This window comes from Chiloscyllium punctatum, chromosome 22 (genome assembly GCF_047496795.1).
Source record: "Chiloscyllium punctatum isolate Juve2018m chromosome 22, sChiPun1.3, whole genome shotgun sequence".
Classification (NCBI taxonomy): Eukaryota; Metazoa; Chordata; class Chondrichthyes; order Orectolobiformes; family Hemiscylliidae; genus Chiloscyllium; species Chiloscyllium punctatum.
In genome coordinates, this window is record NC_092760.1 from 63,338,947 (window position 1) to 63,361,641 (window position 22,695).

Sequence of the window (22,695 nt, forward strand, 5' to 3'; positions counted from 1 at the left end):
TTGGGTGTGTGCTGTCTGCATGTGGTCACTTTTTACCATTGTCTTTGTTGAATAGTGATGTCAGTAGTGGCTCAAGACAATATGTTCTCGTCTTCCAGTCAAAAGGTAAGGTCCCACTCAAGCACAAAAATCTAGGTTGACAACCCCACATAATTTTGAAGGAGTGTTTCATTGTCTTTAAGGTGAAATATTAAGCTAAACTGTTTTGTCCCCTCAATAAAAGATCTAATGGCACTATTTCAGTGAAGAGCAGAAAAGTTCTTCTTGGCGTCTAAGATGTTTGTTTCAACCTCTTTAAGCATCTATGATTTAAAATTGCACCATTGATGGCTGTGTGTTCTGCTGCCTCAACCCTCAGTTCTGGAATTATCTTCCTGAATCCTTCTGCCTTTCCAACTCCTTTCCTTTAAGCTGCTCTTTAAAACCATCTTGTTTGAGCAAGCTTCCGCCCCTTGGCCTTAATATTACCTTATTTGATTCAGTGTCAAATTTTGCTTTGTAAGTTATCCTGTAAAGCGCACTGAGATATTTTTTATGATGCACTGTTAGCCTACACGAATACAAGTTGTTCCAATCTCTGAATCCCTATATCACGATTACTAAAAAAGATTATCTGGTCTTTATTGCATTGCTGTTTGTGGAAACTTGTTATGCATAAATTGATGGTTGGGTTTTCTATTGCACATGAGTGGTGGCTGCACTTCCAAAGTACTTAGTGGGCTGTAAAGCTTTTGGGATATCTTGAGGGTAAGAGTTGCACAAATGCAAGCATTTCTGAGTTGTGCCAACTGTAATTTCTTTTTCCAGTTTGGATGTGGGAGGATGGTCTGCACTAATGTAGTTGCAACTGTCTTTCAAACTACGGTGCACCGCAGCCTTCCAGGTATACCAGGGTTGTCCTAGGTGAAGTGCGAATGTCAGTACTGTTTCTGTAAGCCATATTTATTTTTTTCTTCTTCATTCAAGTCATGTTGGTATTGCTAGCACTTATTCCCCATCCTTAATTAGCCAGAGGACAGTTAAAAGCCACCCACATTACTGTGGGTCTGGAGTCATACATAGACCAAATTGGGTAAAGATTTCCTACCCTAAAGGACATTTGTGAACCATTAGATTTCTTCTATGGCAAAATCAGATCTTCATTGAGCTGATACCAATGAAAAAGTACGTAAAATGTTGTCGGTCTAGACTTTGCATATCCCTCGTTGTGTGTGACTGTAGTCAACTGCTGGTAGAAGTTTTAATGTAATTGGCTTGTAGGCCACTTGCCAGGGCAGCTGAGTGTCAAAACCTGTTGTGGTGGCACTGGAGTTGCATAAAGGCTAGAATTTGCAGGGACATTTTGTTCCTCCCTGAACAACATTACGGAATAATTGCCCCTCCCTGAGCAACATTACGGACCCATTGCGTTCTTTAATGACAGTCTTGACGGCTTGCTTCTTACCACGTTTTCAGTTTCTGGCATATTTTCCCTTGTTGTAGCTCCCACTGTCAACCCCTGAAGTTTAAATATTTCTTCCCAGGAATTTGTCTGAGGTTTCAGCTTTTCATTAAATATGTTTGTGACTTGGTTGAGGGATTAGAGAGTTGCATATGTTTTCGTGAAGAGAGCATGTAAGTTACATAGGTGGGAGGGGCAAGTTTCAGAGTCAAACATTGTAGTGGCAAATCTGGGGTCATGTGAAGTCATATAGCGCAAGGCAGCACAGAAGGACCTTGTCATGCCTGTGTAAATGAAAAAGCGATCTAAATGGTTGAGGATTACCAACACCTCCAAGTCATACACCACACTGATTTACAAATGTATTTCTATTTCTTTATTCCTTCATTACATTGCTTCATTAGAATTCTCGAATTCCCTTTCTGAGAGCCCTCCAGATGCCATGGATCAAGAAGGTAGCTCGCCATCAAATTTTCAAGGGCATATAGGGAAGGCCAGTGACACACTCAACACATAAACAAATAATGTCAGCTAATATTCCTATCCTTCCCCATTCCTCACTGTCCTGCTAATTTTCCTTCTCCCTTTGAACTTATTGTTACATCTGCTTCCAAATCATTTTTTAGGGAGTGAATTTCAGATATGGCTTACTGCTGTGGTGTAGATTGAGATTTAATTGTTAAGTTTATGGTTTTGAGTTACTAACACATGGGTTTTCTGTGTTGATGGAGTTAATTATTAACTTTTAAAAATTTTTTTTTTAAGTACACTGGTAGGATTTATGAGGGAAAAAGATAAATTTCAATTTAGAAGGTTAGGGAAGGTTTATGTAAACTTAAGGGATACCTCCAAAGCTGAGAAGGCTTTTTTTTTCGGTTTTACTTTGGGCAGCCCAGTGACGTCCTTTACTGAATGTACTTATAGAGACCAGTGCTCCTGAGAAGGGAAATAGTGAATCTAGATTAGCTGAGTGAGTGAGTGATAGTACCTATAAAACCCTGAAGAGGTTACTTAAAGCGGAGTATGTTTAAGGTCAAGTATATAAACTATCTGCAGTTCCAGTCCGTAAGTTGAAGTTGCAATTGAGTTGAATCTCTTGAGGTGTTAGAGCTGAGGATTCTGGGGTGAATTCAGTATGAGTTATGTTTTTGGGTACACTACCAGTGGTGCGTTTTGGGTGCTATTTAGAAGCTGTTGTTTATCTTTTCAGTTTATAAAAGTTTTTTTGAGATTTGTGGGATTATACAGTGTGTTTAAAGATCTTAAATTTTATGTTGTAAGTCGATATTTTGGTTTATTCATTATTTAATTTCCATTTCTTTTGTTATTTCTATTGTATTGTTAAAACAAAATGTACAATGTTGCATATTTCAGCAAAAGACTACTTTGTTAAAACCAAAACAAAATATGATCTATGAAGCCACATTTCAATTTGAGATCTGTCTTGTCCAGTAACAAAGATATTTTTGATGCCTCATTAGTTTGTTTCCTGTTCCAGTCTCCAGGAAATTAATTTTTAATTTCTGGGTATTTGAAAGTCAAATGCAACATTTGGTTTTGTGGTACATGATTGTGTAAGGATGTCAGATTGTTAAGATTTCATGCAATCTTTCCTCCTTTTTGTACCAATTCACAACTTCTTTCCTAAAATAGACTTTGAAAGTGTCCCTTGAAATGCTGTTGAAGGTTTGAAAGTGCCACTGGTTCTTGGTGACTGAATAGCCAAATCTAGATTTTACTGACATGGCCTTTGGTGTTGAATTACTGGAACTTTGGGGTCACAGGAAGACACTCCCATCCATGTTGGCTTTCAGAAGGAAATTGGATGTATATTTACAATTGTTCCAAGTTCTAAAGAAAGAGCAAAGAAGTGAGATTAATTGGGTAGTTCTCTCAAAGACCTGGCACAGGCATAATGAGGAAAGTAATCTTTTCTACTGAATGATTCTCAGACTGAGCATGGAGTTACCATCCTCTGGAATAAATGTATGTAAAATATGGCTTATGTGTACTTTTTACCATTGTTCATTTTAGAAAGAGTACCTGACTAGTTTCTGATAGGACCTTGTCAATCACAATGATTTTGTGGTTAATTTAAATTGTAATGCATCAGGAGCAATGTTGCAACTTTGATTTGGAGACCATTGAAATAGGGAGTTTTCCTAAGGTAGCATCCTTTGAAAGGGCCATGCTGTAATTTGTGCACAAATCAAATAAAACTCCATTAATTAGTGGTTTATTTATTCCGTGGTTATTTTCTGACATAAAAGATGCACCACTCCCTCCAACTAGTCCCTAATATCTATGGTGTCTTGTTTATTTCAACATATAACCTTTCCACTAGACATTGTGATCTCCTGGGACAGATGAAAACTCTGACTTAAAAGCTCAGGCTAATTTTAAAATATAAAACGTAGGAAATTCCACTCCAAGTACCGACTGCAGTCAAAACTAGCACTGATGCGGTGATCCATTCCAAGGTAATTGCTTTTCCACTTCCACTTTGCTAATGTCATCCGAACAAAGGCCCTCATAGCCTGGATTGATGATGTCGGGTCTATCTCTGTACCTGGAGGCACAACCTCTGTATTCAGCAACTTTATCTTTGTCATTGCAGCTTTAATAAAAAGTGTTGCCAATCTAACTGTGTTTCCACTAACTGTGGAAACTGCAACACCTTATAGATTAGATTAGATTCCCTATAGTGTGGAAACAGGCCGTTCAGCCCAACGAGTCCATACCGACCTCCGAAGAGTAACCCAACCAGACCCATTTCCCTCTGACTATTGCACCTAACACTATGGGCAATTTAGCATTGCCAATTCACCTAACCTGCACCGTGGGAGGAAACCGGAGCACCCGGAGGAAACCCACACAGACACAGGGAGAATGTACAAACTCCACACAGGCAGTCGCCCAAGGCTGAATTCAAACCTGGGACCCTGGTGCTGTGAGGCTGCAGTGCTAATCATTGAGTCACCGTGCCGCCCCTTCGTTGATGTGTTTTCAAATATGATGCTGTTCTGTCACCTGACTGTCATAATTTGTTGGGAGTTGAAGCTATTCCTTTATAGATCATGCTATATATAGTGACTGAATTTAAAACCTGAGCTAGCTGTCATTGGGTTTTTCTGTCAGCTCCTAAACATTGAAATCTGGATCTAATTATCAGTGACACACTTTGCCTTGGCAAAATTTCTTTAGACATGATCAGGACAACAACCCAGGGATTGGGAAGGTCAGTCGCTATAATTTACTAACTGGTTTGATAGTCCCTTGTTCTGTCCCTGCCCTCCCTCCTCTTCTTCCTTCCCACCTACCCCAACTCCTTTAGTGTCATTGTCTGAGTCTTTGAGACAGTCAAGTCTAGATTGACTGACTTAAATGATGATTTTGTTGCTGAAACTGTTGTCCACTGTTTGTGTAAGAAAGCATGTGGATGCAGGGAAAAATTTTTCAGTAACAGTAAGAATTCTTGTACTGTTTGCAAAATATAATCAGACTATATTTATATTCTATTCTCCAAGGCTTGAGATTGTCCTTGGGAATTTAGTGTTATGCTTATTTTTGAAGTCCTTGGTTGATGTGTTTTCAAAAAATGATGCTGCTCTGTCACCTGACTGTCATAATTTGTTCCATGTTTACTTTCAACTGGAAATATTATTGGCTAACAATTAGAGTTGTAATAGATTGGCCTTGGTAGCTACTGCAGTAAGTTAATGTTTTGGCGAGAGTTCTGTGAATTGTAGGATGTAATGTTGGCGCAGGAGATTTGAACTCTAAATTCAAGGCTTGCAAACAATATTACAAATACTGCTTTGTCAGGCGTAGCACAGTCAGCTGCATTGCGAGCAAATCTTTGCTTTAATCTAATTTAATCTTGGGAGCACCTCTTGTTGTGGTTTGCGCAGCCACATATGTCCATTGATTAAAGTTGCAGCAGTCTATTACATAAAGACCCTGTGCAGCCCACAGTAAGGGAAATTCTTCATTCCAACATTCTTGTATTGACAGCAGATGCTGTTAGCCGTTTCACAATTTAACTTTCACAGTTTTACCTCCAGTTAGAGGAACTGTTTATTTTTTTCTATAAAACTGCCAGATTGTCAATGAGGATGCTCTTTTTTTTCAGTCTCTTGGACTGGCTGCTTATTTTCCCAAGAACCCTTCCTTGCCCTTATTTCAGCTTTGTCACCATCTTTGTGGAGACTGCTCTTACTTGGGTACTCATGATTGCTGCATGCCCATTACCAATAATTGTTCCTGAGATGTGCATGGAGGGGTGCTTTTTGTGGTGCCAGTACAGCTTCTCTTTTAAAACTTAAAAAAAGTCATGCAGATGTCTTCACATTTAAAGAAGTACTTTATGTTGCTTAGTTGCCTTTTGAGCCCTTGTCATACCAACTTATGATTTTCTGACCCTTCTGCCTTTTCTGCTATTCCCAGATTTCCTGTACATTAGGATGATGATGTCACACCAAATGAGCTGAAACTGATTGTAGGCAAGAACATAACAAATTTGAGATAGGCCCTACCCCTGACCCGAGAGGTATATAATAACATCTCTGAACAGGTTAATTAGAGAAACAGATTAAATTTTAAAAAAGACGTTTGCCATACACTGACTAACAAATTCTGCTTGCAGAATCAGAAGTTAAATACAGTCAGTTATGCTATAACAAGGTAGTTTCGTTCTTGTGCAATCCCATGTTGTAAGAAAATCGCATAATAGCAGCACCATTTAAACTAATGGGGCTAGAATCGTGTTATTAACCAATACATGCTTTAAAACTTCACGCTTTTAGAAACAGGTGTCCCCAATTCGTCAATCATGTCATAGCAAATTCGTGTTCACGAAATGTCCTTTATAGCAGAACTTACCATGGATCAAGTTAAGGCTAGAAATATCGATTAAGTAAGACACCCAAAAGCCAAAAACAATACTAGCCGAAAGGAATAAATTTGAAAAAACCAGAGGAAAGATTTAAGTGGATTGTGTCAAACTGAAACAAGTAGTTAAGTTTGTCTATTCAGGACAAATCATAACACAAGTTGGCAGATGTCTTACAAAAGTTAGTCAAAAGATTGAGATGGCCAGCAATAATTTTGTGAAGATGAAGAATGTATTAACAACAAGAAAAATTAAGTTTATATCAAGGAAAGAAAATACTCAAGGTGCTGAACAATAAATATAGGTCTATGGAAGAAAGTGTATTGCTTAAATACATGCTAGAAGTTCTGTATACAGACTCTTAAGACAAATGAATTGGTAAATAAAATTGAATGAGCAAAATAAATTCATAAAGGTTGTATCCAGAAAGGACAATATTAGTATTTCAGTCATTTGATCAGAGCTCTAAAGTGACGGTGACCTCAGTTACAGTGTAAAGTAGAGGGCAGCAGAAAGAGGGTTTGGTTCATGTTTAGTTGGAAGTCAAATTGCAGAGTGCTTGCAAACATGCTTCAGTGGATAAGATGGCATGAGACAGAAGCTGCTATACCATGACATCACACCTCTTGGCATGAGTAACTAGAAGTAGCAGTTTAATTGCTGGAAACAAAGGTAACTACTGATACAGTGGTCAAGTAGGAAGATGAATTAAATTGTTCTAGTTTATTTTACATGGTGTTGTTCAGGCTACAAAAAAAGCAGCACAGAAACTGACTGACTAAAACAGTCCAGGCTGGTTTTTATGCTGCACTTGAACCCCTTTTCATTTTTTTCTAAAATCTGTCATTTCCCTTCTAAGTATAATATTGCAGCCCTCTGTTCTCTTGGTGTCATGGTCATGACTGTGTATTAAATATCCGGGGGCACCAGATTATTCGGAAGGGCAGACAGGAATGCAAGGGAGGTGGTGTAGCTTTGATATTCAAGGACGACGTCAGGGTGGTGCAGAGAGATGATATAGGTTCTATGGCGCATGAGGTCGAATCCGTTTAGAAATTAGGAATTCCAAGAAGAAAAAGTCACTGGTCGGCACACCAAATAATAACATCACATTAGGGCGGGCAATAAACAAGAAAAAAACTAACGCCCGTAAAAATGGTACAGCTATTACCAAGGGGGATTTTAAAATGCATGTAGATTGGTCGAACCTGCTCGGTCAGGATAGGCTTAAGGAAGAGCTCGTTGAGTGTATCGTGATAGTTTTCTTGAAAAGCATGAATGAACCAACAAGGGAGCAAGCTATCTTAGATCTGGACCTGTGTAATGAGACAGGAATAGTTAATGACCTCATAGCCAGGGATCCTCTTGGAAGGAGTGATCACAGTATGATTGACTTTAAAATACAACTGGATAGTGTGAAGATAAAATCCAATACCAGGGCCCTGTGTTTGAATAAGGGGGCCTATGATAGAATGAGGGAGGACCTGGCTAAAGTAGACTGGAAACAAAGACTTTATGGTGTGACAGTTGATGAGCAGTGGAGGAATTTCAATTTTTCAAAGTGCTCAGCAAAAGTATATTCTGGTGAGAAGGAAGAACTGTAAGAGGAGGGGTAATCTGCCATGGGAAATAAGGCAGGCTATCAAAGTGAAGGAGAAGACATACAAAGTGGCCAAAAACAGCAGGAATCTAGAAGATTTGGGAAAACTTTAAAGGTCAACAGAAAACCACAGAAACAGCTATAAAGAAAAGTAAGATAGAGAGTATGAGAGAAAACTAACAAGGAATATAAAGGCAGATAGAAAAAGTTTCTATAAATATATAATATGACGAAGAGTGGCTAAAATAAATGTTCCTTTAGAGGATGAGAAGGGGCAGGTGGTTATGGGATATGATGAAATGGCTGAGGCATTGAACAGGTATTGTGCATCAGTCTTTACAGTGGAGGATACTAATAACTTGCATGTAAGTGACGAAGTGACAAAAGTAGGTGAGGACTTGGAAACAATTATTATTATGGAAGAGCTAGTGTTGGGTAAACTAATGGAGCTAAGGATAGATAAGTCTCCTGGCCCTGGTGGAATGCATCCCAGGGTACTAAAAGAGATGGAAAAAGTGAGGACTGCAGATGCTGGAGTATCAGAGCTGAAAATGTGTTGCTGGAAAAGCGCAGCAGGTCAGGCAGCATCCAAGGAGCAGGCAAATCGACATTTCGGGCATCAGCCCTTCTTCAGGAATGAGGAAAGTGTGTCCAGCAGGCTAAGATAAAAGGTAGGGAGGAGGGACTTGGGGGAGGGGTGTTGGGAATGCGATAGGTGGAGGGAGGTCAAGGTGAGGATGATAGGCCGGAGTGGGCAATCTTCTTCCTGACCTCTCCGCCCCCACCCCACTCCGGCCTATCACCCTCACCTTAACCTCCTTCCACCTATCGCATTCCCAACGCCCCTCCTCCAAGTCCCTCCTCCCTACCTTTTATCTTAGCCTGCTGGACACACTTTCCTCATTCTTGAAGAAGGGCTGATGCCCGTAATGTCGATTCTCCTGTTCTTTGGATGCTGCCTGACCTGCTGCGCTTTTCCAGCAACACATTTTCAGCTACTAAAAGAGATGGCCAGAGAAGTAGCAGGTGGACTGGTGGTAGTTTTCCAAAGTTCGCTGGAGTCTGGGGCAGTTCCAGTAGATTGGAAAATAGCAAATATGACGTCACTGTTTAAAAAGGGAAGTAGACAAAAGGTGGGAAATTATAGACCATTGAGCTTAACCTCTGTAGTAGGGAAGATGTCTGAGTCTATTATCAAGGAAGAAATAGAAGGGCATCTTGAAAAATTGTCCCATTATAAAGACACAGCATGGGTTCATGAATGGCAGGTCATGTTTCACAAATCTTTTTGAATTCCATGAAGACGTTTCAAGTAAGGTGGACAACGGAGACCCAGTAAATGTGGTGTACCTAGATTTCCAAAAGGCCTTTGACAATGTGCCACACATGAGCCTGTTGTGTAAGATAAGGATGCATGGTGTCAGGGGTAGAGAATTAGCGTGGATAGAAGAATGGTTTACTGATAGGAAGCAAAGAGTGGAGATAAATGAGTGCTATTCTGGCTGGCAATCAGTGACTAGTGGTGTGCCTTAGGGATCGGTGTTGGGACCACAATTATGTACAATTTATATAGATGATTTGGAGTTGGGGACCACGTGTACGGTGTCAAACTTTGCAGATGACTTTAAGATGAGTGCTAGAGCAAGTGTGCAGAGAAGTGTGAAACTCTGCAGAGGAATATAGATACATTGAGTGAGTTGGACACAGGTTTGGCAGATGGCATACAATGTTAGTAAATGTAAAGTCATACATTTTGGTAGAAGTAACAGCAAAATAGATTACTACTTGAATAGTAAGAATTTGCAGCATGCTGCTATGCAGAGGCACCTGGGTGTCCTTGTGCATGAATCACAGAAGGCTGGTCTGCAGGTACAACAAGTAATTAGGAAGGCAAATGGAATTTTGTCCTTCATTGCTAAAGGGGTTGAGTTTAAAAGCAGAGAGGTTATGTTAAAGCTATACAAGGTGCTGGTGAGGCCACGCCTGGAGTACTGTGCGCAGATTTGGTCTCCTTACTTAAAGGATGTACTGGCACCGGAGGAGGTGTAGAGGAGGTTGACTAGGTTGATTCCAGAGTTAGGGGGTTGGCTTATAGCAAGAGGCTGTGTTGATTGGGATTATATTCATTGGAATTCAGAAGAATGAGTGGGGATCTTATAGAAGCATCTAAAATTACGAAAGGAATTGATAAAGTATAAATAAATAGGATGTTTCCACTGGTAGGTGAAACTAGGACAAGAGGGCATGGCCTCAAGATTAGAGGAAGCAGGTTTAGAACTGAACTGAAAGGAGCTTCTTCACCCAGAGGGTTGTTAATCCATGGAATTCCTTCCCCTTGCTTCAGTAATCACCTTTAAAGCTAAGGTAAATACTTCTTTGAAAAATATAGGAATTGAGGGATATGGTGAAAACACAGGTAAGTGGAGTTGAGTCCCCAATAAGATTGGCCATGACCTTATTGAATGGCAGAGCAGGCTCGAAGGGCCGGACAGCCTCCTCCTGCTCCTCATTCTTATGTTCTTCTTCCCTCAAATCCTTGTGTAGCCTCTGCATTAATGCACCAATGCCATTATTATTGGATCTCTTGTCACTGTCTTATATTGATGTCCTTTTTGTATGCTGTTCCCTCACAAAGGAAACATTCTCTCTGTAACCATTGTATTAAAACCTTTCATAATTTAAAGACCTCTAGGTGACCAATAAACCTTTTACATCATAATTTTTTGAAAGTGATTTGTTTCACCTAGTTGCAGCAACGTATGCTGAAGAAATGCATTCAACTTTGATCCACCTGGGACAAGAGCTAGTCTTCAAAGTTTTATGTCTATATCAATTTCCTAATAATTTTCTGCTTTGATTCTATATTTGAAGCTGAGAGCACAGATAGATTTAAGGTGAGGCTTGATGCATACATGTGATCAAAGGAAAATAAATATTTTGGATGCTTGACAAGAGACGGTAACATAATAGAATGGCATATAAAGAGAAGTCACTTCCTAGTCTAGTTGGCCTGATTGGTCTTTTTCTGTGTAGTATAATTCAATTTGTTCCATTTATTTGTCTCAGCCTAAAGCTATCATTTCAAACTAGATGCAACACAATTGCATCAAATATTCACATTTACATTGTTTGCTGTTGACTGTTTTATTCATTTTATTCAAGTTATACAACATGATGAAGGTATGGAATGTGTATATTATATTGCAAGATTAGGACAAGAGAATACTAGTTCAAGCTAGTGTCCGGCAAATTGAGGACTGATGTTATGGATTTCTTGGAGTGATCATGTTTAGAAAAGTGATTGGTGTGGTAGAAAACAAAAACTCTACAATTGTTTAAGAACCGATTTGATTTTGTCGTCAGGGTATTTCCTCCTGAAATTTACATTTCTCATCTTCTGAACCCTGAGTGCACAGCAAATGTTCACTAAATGAAAATTATAAAAAAACAGTTCAGACATTTTGCAGTCGCAAGAGTGTTGATCAATGAAGCAAACTTGAAGTGGGCTGATGATTAATGTGAGTCCATTATCTTTCTACACTGCATCTACATCTGTGGTGTTGATCCACAGCATGGCAGTTTTGGGAAGTAGATTTTGATCATTGTTCAGCGCAGCTTATCATTTCTTCGAAGTGATTTCTGGAATTGTCCATATTATTTAGAACATAGTGAAATTTTGCAAAATGCAAAAAAAAACAATTTAGCACAGCTTAATAAAGTGGTGGTTCTGGTTTTAAGTAATTGCAAATACTAACCAGTAAATCTGGATTCCAGTATGTCTGATTCTAACCAAATTATAGCTTAGATGTAAAATATATGATAAGACTTGCTGTGAAAATTTCAGCTTTGCAATGCCAGTTTCATACACTGCATGGTACTTTGCCTCATATAGCTTCGACTTTGGAAATCAGTGGGAAATCAGAAAGTTTGTTGAATTGAAAAGTTTCTTGTAACTCCTGAAAATGGTAATATTTGCCCATGTAATGCCTATTTGCAAAGAGGAAAATGGCATTATTAGTTTTGACTGCTTACTGACAACATCTGGCAAAGTACAGTTTAGTTAATATAGTGATGGATTTGCTTTCTGTAACCATATTTTGTGCTTCTGGTTTTGATTTTTAACATTTGCAGATTCTTACAGCTGATTTTACCCCCTACCCCCCAGAAAAAACAATTACCAGAGTATCAGACTCATGGAATTTTGAAAATGCTCTGATGCTTGGCTATTTGTTCTTTAATTTGTTGTTAAATTTCTGTGCTGAAACTTGATATTTCATCTTGGTGCTGAGCTACACTGAGATGGCTGCATATCCTATTGTTGATAAGTACCTTTTGAAATTCTGCTTTTACTTATGAACTAACTAAGAGGGTAAGTGTAATCCCATTGGAATTATGGAGTTTATAACCAATGATTCCTTCAGTAAATTTGTCCATGGTTCATTGTTTTTGTCACCAGATCGCTTTAAAGAAAATCGAAGAGATTTAATCTTTTTAAAATTTTAATTGTTATGTTGTAATTTTTTTCAGAAGTTAACTTTACAGTTTGAGTTGTATTCAGAGTGATGTGCTGTTTGTTGTATCTGCCAATTTGTTTTCATGCCAAAAAGATGTACAGCTACTGTCCTTCTGTTGTGATGATTAACCTGACTTTCTTGATGTTTAGGATGATGAAAGTCATTAATCGGCTGCACAGATCAATGATGTTGGTTGAATACTTCACAAGCCATTCATGGGTGTGGAACACTGATAACATAAACATGCTTATGTGTCAAATGAGCGCGGATGACAAGAAGGTAGGTCTTAGTTTGTGCATGCTATAACCTTTTGTCCTTTTGTACTGAATTTATCAGTGTATATGCTATCTATAAATTGCATTCATTCTTTTGGAATGTCAGTTTACCACAGATGATTCCGTGTATTTCTTTCTTTTCCCCAACTCACACCACCCCTGCTACCCCAAGCCATCTCGGTGCTTAAGATGCATAGTGGTGTCTGTGGTACATGTTGCAAACCAAGCATTGCTTTCCACTCTTACCGTGTCTCACTCCTTACAGCTTCAATCTCAAAATATCAAACCATTGTCTAACTTCTGACCCCTTGGGCCCTAAATGAGTTTGTGAATATTCTTATAAATGGAGGGTCAGTTTGCTGAATGACTGATTTGGAATACAGTGTAACATCAACAGCGTTGGTTTATTTCCCATGCTAGCTGAGGTTGCCATAAAAGACACTCCTTCCCAACTCTCGCCTCGTCTGAGACATGGTGATCCTCAGAATAACCACCACCAGTTCTGTCTCTCTAATGAGTGATCAGCTCTTTGATCCTCTAGGACTTTATTTTAAGTTGTTAGCTTTATTCTGTGAATATGTGATGTCAGAAAATTCTTTTGTTATTATCCCATTTGATGGTTATACTGTCCAATTCAGATTTCAGAGTGAAACCTTAAGACCATAAAGTGTAGAAGCAGAAGTATGCCATTCAGTGCATTGAGTCTGCTCTGCCATACAATGAGATCTCTGCTGTTCTGGTAATTCACAACTTCACTTGCCTGTCTTTTCCCTATAACCTTCGGTTCCCTAACTGGTTAAAAATCTACCCATCTCAGTCTTGCATAAACCTAACAAGCTAGCCTCAACAGCCTCTGTGGTAAAGAATTTCACGGATTCACTGCCTTCTGAGAGTAGAAATTGCTCCTCAACTCTGTCCTGAATATGAGACCTCTTATTTTGAGATTGAGATATGCCTTCTGGTGTTATACTTTCCCGCAAGGGGAAACATTCTTTCCACATTTACTGTGTAAAGTCCCTGAGAAGCTTGCATGTTTCACTAAAGTCATACCTCATTCTTCTGAGCGCCAGTGATTACAGGTCCAACCTACACCACGTCTCCTCATAAAACAGTTCCTTCATACCTGCTACCAGCCTAGTGAAACTTCTCTGGGCTGCCTCTATATCTTTCCTTAGAAAAGGGGCCCAAAACTATTTACAGTTTTCCAGATATGGTCTGACTAGTGCCTTGTATATTTTGAATTAAAGGAAAGCATTCCATTTGCGTTCCCTATTCCTGGCCTGGCTAGATCATAAGTTTAAATTTGCATTTGGTCACTGTGGTGGTTTGTCATGGAACATATTCACTCTGGACCACCAGTGTTTTATAATAGAAGTACTGCATAAAAGGGGAGAAAAAGCTATAAGTAATAAAGTTTAGAAAGATCTTAGAATCTTCTTGATCTAAATGCAAAAAGAGTGATTATATTCCTTTCCCAACAATATCCAGATACTCAATCCCAGTGAAATATCACTCCTATTTTCTCCTCTTCATTTTTTACCTAACTGATTTTTTTTCTAGTACGGATGGTCAAAAGATGTTTTTCCAATTCTTGAGCCTTGAACCTCATGTCAGATCTGACAGATTGAAAACTTCTACGTAGTTCCTCAGATTGGTGACTTTGCAAACTCCCTTAACCTCAAGTTTCTACAAACTAGAAAACTGTCCTTCTGTTAGGATGAAACTTCTTGATAATTGAGCTCAAATGGCTCATGGCAACTGGTCTGTTTTCTTCCTGTCATAAAAGTTCCTCTTGTTTAAACACTTCTTCATATACTGTAAGGAGTCACTTACCTTCTTGGAAATGATGCATTTACTTCATTGTGCCAAATAATTTTATGACCCCTTTAAAACAAAACTTTTATCTCCACAGACTAAAATCCAAATCTATTTATTTTTACTTTTTAAAAAAAATCCAAATTCCCAAAAATAATGTAATACACCTTTATCATAATTCAGAATTGGTGCCACATAATGCTAAGTGGTAACACTTGTGCTGCTGAGTTAACATGTGGGTTCAAGTCCTGTTCTGGGAACCTAAGTGTGCTATCTGGGTGGCAGTACTAAAGCACTGCACTGTCATTTGGCCAAGATGTTACAGCCAGGCTCCTTTGGGTGAAAATAAAAGTAGTACGGTGCTGTTTCAAAGAGAATGACATTTCTCCCTAATGATCTGGTCAATGTCTTTGCAAACATTAATTACTGAAGCTGAAAATTTTCTGTCTCATTTGACAGACCTTACTGTGCACAAATTTGTTGCTCAGCTTCCTTCTATTGTACCTGTGATTACACTTAAAAAGCAATCTATTGGCTTACTGGTGCTTGCTTGGAAGTAGTGAAAGGCTTCATATTTATACCATTCCATTCTTTAGGAAGATCCCTGGCAGCCAAGATTATAAAATTTGAACTGTTAAGCAATACATCAGATTTGAACCTAAAGCTGTTCAGTGAGCATTATCAAAACCTCTTTAAATCAGCATTTATTTGTAGGACTTCCGTTTTCAGCAATTTTTTTTTAAAAAACTAAATTTGGTTTGTGATGGTTGTGTAAAGCAGTATTAGAATGATTTTACTTTGAGCATGTCTGGATTGATATTCTCATGGATTTTTAATGATGTCCAGTTTTTTATTTAAATTTTCTTTATTAGCATCAGTTAAGGTTTTGAGTTATATGTGATAGATCAGAAAGTTTTCTAACAGCCTTTACCTTGGATTGAATACATCCCTGCAGTGTCAGAGCCAGACATACAAGTTATACTACTTCTGGTTCAAAAGAATCTTCGGAAGATGATTAGATTAGATTAGATTACTTACAGTGTGGAAACAGGCCCTTCGGCCCAACAAGTCCACACCACCCCGCCGTGCCCTCTTTCAAAAAAAATCTAAACATTATGTTCCAAAATGGAAATGTTGAACCAGTTTTTGTTTTGCCCCATTCTCATGGTTGTGAGAAGTGATTGAAGTTTGTTACCTACAGACTGCATTATAACCAACGCAGCACTGTGTCCTGTCATAAGGCAACGTGATATTAAAAAGCTCTGCTTTGTTGCAGTCAGTGACTCAAGGTGAAAAATGTTATTTTAAATCTACCATGCTGTCAGGGTCTTAACTGTTTTACGCATCACATATTGGAAACAGGTTAGTTTCTAAATTGGTCAAATTATCATTAATACTAAATCTTGTATTGTTTTAAAGTTGTAAATGTTTTTGATCCCTGGCTGATTTAGATAGAGGAAGCCATTTGGCTTATGTATGTGCCAGCTCTTTGAAACAGCTACTCATTCGATTAGTCCAACTTACCTGCTCTTTCATCATTGCCCTGTAAATATTTCTCTTTCAAATATTTATTCAAATATTTGGAGGAAAAGTAAAGGAAAATGATCATTAAGTGTGGTGACTAAGGCACCGGTTGGTGTACTTGTGACATTACCTCCCCATATTCTAGATATGATGTTCTTCAGTTGTCAGTATGTGACCGTTGCCAGCCTCACCCTGTTTAGCAACGCAAACTAACATCATGTAACAATGTTTTCATATTTGCTAACTTTTCAGCAATGTAAGTCTCTTGATTTTTTTTCGGTCTTGATATGTTGGCTATTAAGTAGGTCACACAAAAATCGTAATTTTGCAGTTAACATAGAACATAGAATAGTACAGCACAGTACAGGGCCTTCGGCCCTCGATGTTGTGCTGACTTTTTATCCTACTCTGAGATTAAACTAACCTGCACACCCTTCATTTTCTTATCATTCATGTGCCTATGCAAGGGTCGCCTTAAATGTCCCTACTGTAGCTGATTGTACAATACCACTGGCAGTGCATTCCATACACCTACCACTGTCTGTGTAAAGAACTGACCTGATATCTCCCCATAATCTTCCTCCAATGACCTTTAAAATTATGCCCCCTTGTGATAGCTATTTCTGCCCTGGGAAAAAGTCTGACTATTCACTCTATCTATGCCTCCCGTCATCTTGTACACCTCTATCAAACTGCCTGTCACCCTTCTTCACTCCAATGAGAAAAGCCTTTCTTCATAAGATGTGACCTCCAGTCCAGGCAGTATCCTGGTAGTTCTCCTGTGAACCCTCTCTAAAGCTTTCGCATCCTTTTCATAATGAGGTGACCAGAACTGAACACAATATTGCAAATGTGACCTAACCAAGGCTCTATAGAGCTGCAGCATAACCTTGCAGCTTTCAAACCCGATCCCCTGCTAATGAAAGCCAACACACCATACACCACTTTAACAATCCCATCAACCTGGGTGGCACCTTTGAGGGATCAATGGCCATGGACCCCAAAATCCCTCTGTTCCTCTGCACTGCAAAGAATCTCATCTTTAACCCTGTATTCTGCATTCAAATTTGATCTTCCAAAATGAATCACTTGGCACTTTTTTCCAGGTTGAACTCCATCTGTCACTTCTCAGCCTAGTTCTGCATCTTGTCAATGTCCCGTTGCAACATACAACAGCCCTCCACACTATCTACCGCTCCACCAATCTTCGTGTCATCAGCAAACTTACCAACCTACCCTTCGACTTCCTCATCCAAGTCATTTATAAAAAACCATAAAGAGCAGATGTCCCAGAACTGATCCAGGCTGAACACTTGCCATCTACCACTACCCTCTCCCTTCTATGGGCCAGCCAGTTCTGTATCCAGTCAGCCACGTTACCCCGTATCGTATGCCTCTTTACTTTGTGAATGAGCCTACCATGGGGAACCTTATCAAACGCCTTGCTAAAATCTATGTACACCACATCAGTGCTCTATCTTCATCAATGTGTTTTGTCACATCACATAATTGAGTTAAGTTTGTGAGGCATGACCTGCCCCTCAAAGCCACGCTGACTATCTCTGATCAAACTATAGTTGTCCAAGTAATCAAATCCTGTTTCTCAGAATCCTCTCCAATTCTTTACCCACCATAGACGTGAGACTGACTGGTCTGTAATTACGAGGGTTATCCCTACTCCCTTTCTTGAACAACCAACCTCCAATCATGTGGCACTACTCCCAGTGGACAGTGAGGTTGCAGAGAGCATTGCCAAAGGTGCAGCAATCTCTTCCCTCATTTCCTGTAGTATCCTTGGATATATCCCATATGGCCCAGGTTATTTATATATTCTTATGTTTTCAACATTTTCAGCAGATCCTCTTTTTTAACATCAAACGTTCGAGCATATCAGTCTGTTTCACGCTGTCGTCACAAACGACAAGGTCCCTCTCAGTCGTGAATACTGAGGCAAAGTGTTCATTAAGGACTTCTCTTACCACCTCCGACTCCAGGCACAATTTCCCTTCACTATCCCTGATTGGCCCTACCCTCACTCTGGCCACCCTCTTGTTCCTCATGTAAGTGTAGAATGCCTTGGGGTTTTCTTAATCCTACCCACTAAAGCTTTTTCATGCCCCCTTCCAGCTCTCCTAACTCCATCCTTCAGTTCCTTCCTGACTACCTTGTAACCCTCTGGAGCCCTGTCTGATCCTTGCCTCCTCAACTGGGACACAGTCCTATCACGTCTGGCTATTGATAGTGGTGGACAATTAATCAGCTCATTGGAAGATGATGGTCCACAAAAATCTCCATCCTCAGTAATGGGGAACCTGAGCACCTCAGCACAAAAGATGAGCCTGAGGCATTCACAACTATTTTTGACCAGAAGTGCCAAGTGGATGATCCATCTTGGGCTCCTTCAGATGTCTCCTAGCAGCATACATACCAGTATTCAGCCCGTTTGGTTCACTTGGTCATATCAGCACTCATTTTGTCATTCATTATTTTCTAGTCAACCTGCTTTTGTTTTGTATACAACACGTCACGGTGATCAATTATCAGTTCTCATTGGCACGTTAATAACATTTGAGATGCTGTTCATTGATCGCTGATATTAAAATAAAGCTGGTGATATCTGTGTAAGTGGAAAATGGCACTATGAAACTATTTCTGGTGACAAAGGGCTCCTGGGTTACTCTAAATACGCTGTATTTGTGTAATCCAGCATTATTTTAGAATAAAAAACATAGCTTTACTACTTCTGCACCACTTATCAGAATAGAACAGTGTTTGTGATTGAGGAGGTACAACTAGTCTTGCTGTCTCAAACAAATGTTTTTAAAGCAAGCCTTATATTTATTTTGTTTTTCATGAAGTCGGGACAACCTAATGTGTTTACTGCCAATTAAGTACTTTTGGAAGCAGAAATGGGAAATGATGGAGGCACTCCAGGTCAAGTAGAACCTGTCAAAAGTAAAAAAAAATAGGTTTAGCATTCGGGATAAATCTTTTTCCAATCTGATGGAAGTTCATTGTCCTGAAACATCTTTTTTGTCTCTGCAGATGTTGCTTGCCTGATGAATGTTTCTAGCATTTTCTGTTTTCAATTCAGATTTTGTGCTTTCACATTACTTTAAATATGTTATCACTATTTTATCTCAGTTTAACTCTTTTTGAACTCATGTACAGTAATATCTTTGCTATGTTAACATGTGCAGGTCAGGTGAATTGGCCGTGCTAAATTGCCCATAGTGGTAGATGCATTAGTCAGGGATAAATAGAGTGGGGGAATGGGTCTGGGTGGGTTACTCTTTGGAGGATCAGTGTGGACCTCTTGGGAATCGAATTGAATTTATCTAACATAATTTGGCCCAACTTGTCTGTGCTGTTGTTCCGATGCTGTTCAATTTCTCTTGTTCGCATTCAACTGTATGTGTGTGTGTGTGTGTGTGTGTGTAAAATTGTGCTTTGCAGAAAACAGATGCTGCATTGCTGCAGATATCCCATTTTGTACTGTCGTTCAGGCTTGCTCCCTACTTATTACTTTTCATTTTCACCTTTGGAAATAGAGCCAATCTGGATACTGATTATGTAATGTCATTGCACAAGCTCTTTGAAAGACATGTTCAATTTTTCCAATTTTCTCTTCCTCTTGCTGCATTGTCCTGCAAACTTCGCTTCAAGTATTTATCTAATTCCCTTTCAGAGGTATATGCTCTGAGTATGATGAATATAAAGCAGATGAATATGCTTTCACCCCTCCTTAAAGGCAAATGCTTTCAGATCATAACTGCATCCTGTGTTTCACTTTTTAAAATAATCCATTTCCTTACTGGTTACTGATCCTTCTGCTTATAGAAATATTTTAAATGTGTAGTTTTGTTTTGTCAGGATTTGGAGTTGCTGGTATTGACTGCGGTGGACAAAGTTAAAAATCACACAACATCAGGTTATAGACCAACAGGTTTATTTGAAAGCACTAGTTTTCGGAGAGCTGCTCCTTCACCAGGTGGTTGTGGAGTACCACCTGATGAAGGATAAACACTCCGAAAGCTGGTGCTTCCAGTTAAACCTGTTGGACTATAACCTGGTGTTGTGTGATTTTTAAGTTTTTTTTGTGAAGCTCAACTTGTGTGAAACATCTGCTTAGATTGAAGAACAAATGTACAGTGATCTAAAATGCCCTGGCAGATTATTTTTAATAGTTGTTCCAGAGTCTTCTGATTTGGTAATTTATGTAATTACTTGGTAATTCACACGATTTCTTGGCTTACCCGCTAGCTGTTCATATTTGGCTGAGTTGCTTCAATGCATCTCTCACCTGTTTACACAATGTTTTACTAAGAATTGTGTTTTTATTTCTTTTTAAGATATTCAACTTTGATGTAAGACAGCTCCACTGGGCAGAGTACATGGAGAACTATTGTATGGGAACCAAAAAATATGTGCTAAATGAAGAGCTGTCCGGACTGCCTGCTGCCAGGAAGCATCTGATTAAGTATGTTGGCTTTGTTAAGTGTAATGTATGCAACTAAAACTGTAGCTCCTGCATTTTGAGAAGTGTGATGCAAAGGGAGAGGATCTAATTCAGGGCCTTGTTTAAAAAAGAAATGAGAGCCTACACTTTGTTTAGTTTAAATGGCTGTATTAGTATGCTGGTCATTCTCTGATTTTCAGTTGCACGTGTGACCACAATTCAATTGTACAGGATATAATGATTTAATAACTTTGTATGTTCTATATCAGCCATAAAATACTATGCCCATTTGGAAAACTTGTAAAAGATGTATGTAAGTGGACCATATCCTGAATAACTTGGATTAAACTATGGGAAGGCATCCTGCAATCTTTTTTCTCACCATCGAAGAGCCACCACTGGCTTCTCTCTTTCTTTCCCTGCAACCATTTCATTCACACTGGTACCTTAAATTATGCTTTACTCCTGCTTCCATCCCACCTCAAAAAGATACACAGTTGTTGGCCTTCTTGTTGGCTTGTATGTTTTCAGGCCCATCCCCTCCCCCAGTTGTTCCACCTTTTGTGCTCTGCATCTCTCAGGCTCTTTTCAGTTTCTGTTCTCAATTCCCCCTCTTTTAAATGCCGTTTATAGAATGGACAAAGTTAATGATCAGTTTGTAGGTTTGCTTGTGTGAAGGTATCTGGACCATATAGGTGGAGAGTGCCCTGCCACCATTCAATAGGAGAAAGTGAGGACTGCAGATGCTGGAGATCAGAGCTGAAAATGTGTTGCTGGAAAAGCGCAGCAGGTCAGGCAGCATCCAAGGAGCAGGAGAATCGATGTTTAGGGCATAAGCCCTTCTTCAATAGGGCCATCACCAGGTTATAGTCCAACAGGTTTAACTGGAAGCACACTAGCGCTCTTTCATCAGGTGGTTGTCAACCACCTGATGAAGGAGTGGCTCTCCGAAAGCTAGTGTGTTTCCAGTTAAACCTGTTGGACTATAATCTGGTGTTGTGTGATTTTTAACTTTGTACACCCCAGTCCAACTCCGGCATCTCCAAATCATGTTTTAAAAAAGGTTGTCCCTCGTGTCCCTTTTCAAATCTTTCTCCTCTCACCTTAAAAATATGCCCTCTAGTTTTGAACGCCTCCATCCCAGGGAAAATACCCTTGTTATTCACCTTATCCATGCCCCTCATGATTTTATAAACCACAATAAGTCATTCTTCAACCTGCTACACTCCAGTGAAAAAGTCCCAGTCTTTCCAGTCTATTTTTATGTCTCAAACCCTCCATTCCTCGCAATGTCCTGGTAAATCTTTTCTGAACCTTCTCAGTTTAGTAATATCCTTCCTATAACAGGGTGACCAGAACTCCAGACGAGGCCTCCTCAATGTTCTATACAACCTTAACATGACATCCCAACTCCTGTAAGTAAAAATCTGAGTAATGAAGGCAAGCGTGTTAAACATCTTCTTAACCACCGTCTACCTTTCATGCAAATTTCAAAGAACTACATATCTGAACCCCTACGTCTCCCTGTTCTACAGCACTCAGGGCCCAACCATTGTCTGTGTTTGTGAGGTATGGCATTTGGTGATGCAATTATGCAAATTAAACTCCACCGACCACTCCTCAGCCCATTGACCCAGTTGATCAAGATCTCTTTGTAATTTTCACTGTCCATTATGCCAATATTTTTGGATATGGTTATGTAATCAGAATTTAAGGAACTAGGTAGAAAATTAGCAAGTAAGACCTCAAATGTAATAACTGCCACTTATGACTCTAGGGTTACAAGCAAGTGAATACAGAAATAGAACATAAAACCGAAAAAGCTGCTGATGCTGTAAATCGGAAACAAAAACAGATTGCTGGAAAAGCTCAGCCAGGTCTGGTAGTATTAGTGCAGAGAAATCAAAATTAATGTTACGGGTCCAGTGAGCCTTCCTCAGAATTGATGCTAGCCAGGAAAATGTTGGTTTATATGCAGAAGGTAGGGGAGGGGAGAGGGTAAGGAGTAAACAATAATAGGTAGGGATAGAGCCTAAAGAGAGAGAAAAACAGTTGGACAGATGAAAGAGTCGATAATGAGATGGCTGGGAGGGTGAATAGATGTTACTGAGGATTGTTCGTGGCTAACAATAGGTGGTGTGTAACGGCAGACTGTGATGACAAGGCCTTGTGTATG

At 39.4% G+C, this 22,695-nt stretch overlaps 2 protein-coding genes across 7 annotated transcripts in view; one reads left to right on the forward strand and one right to left on the reverse strand.

Moving 5' to 3' along the window:
- The window catches only part of far1 (fatty acyl CoA reductase 1), a 96,158-nt gene that overhangs the window by 68,632 nt on the left and 4,831 nt on the right, over window positions 1-22,695 (forward strand). For all 3 annotated transcript variants that reach the window (XM_072592521.1, XM_072592523.1, XM_072592522.1), the window contains exons 10-11: window positions 12,596-12,725; window positions 20,413-20,540. In XM_072592521.1, the coding sequence (XP_072448622.1) occupies window positions 12,596-12,725; window positions 20,413-20,540 (258 nt within the window). The remainder of the gene's footprint in view (window positions 1-12,595; window positions 12,726-20,412; window positions 20,541-22,695) is intronic.
- LOC140493727 (endoplasmic reticulum-Golgi intermediate compartment protein 2-like) overlaps window positions 3,062-22,695 on the reverse strand; it is a 79,380-nt gene continuing 59,746 nt past the window's right edge. For 3 of the 4 annotated variants that reach the window (XM_072592526.1, XM_072592524.1, XM_072592527.1), the window contains one exon: window positions 18,861-19,006. The gene's annotated coding sequence lies outside the window, so the exon portion shown is untranslated. Of the gene's footprint in view, window positions 3,293-18,860; window positions 19,007-22,695 lie in introns of those variants that run through there. The other variant, XM_072592525.1, reaches the window with a different exon arrangement.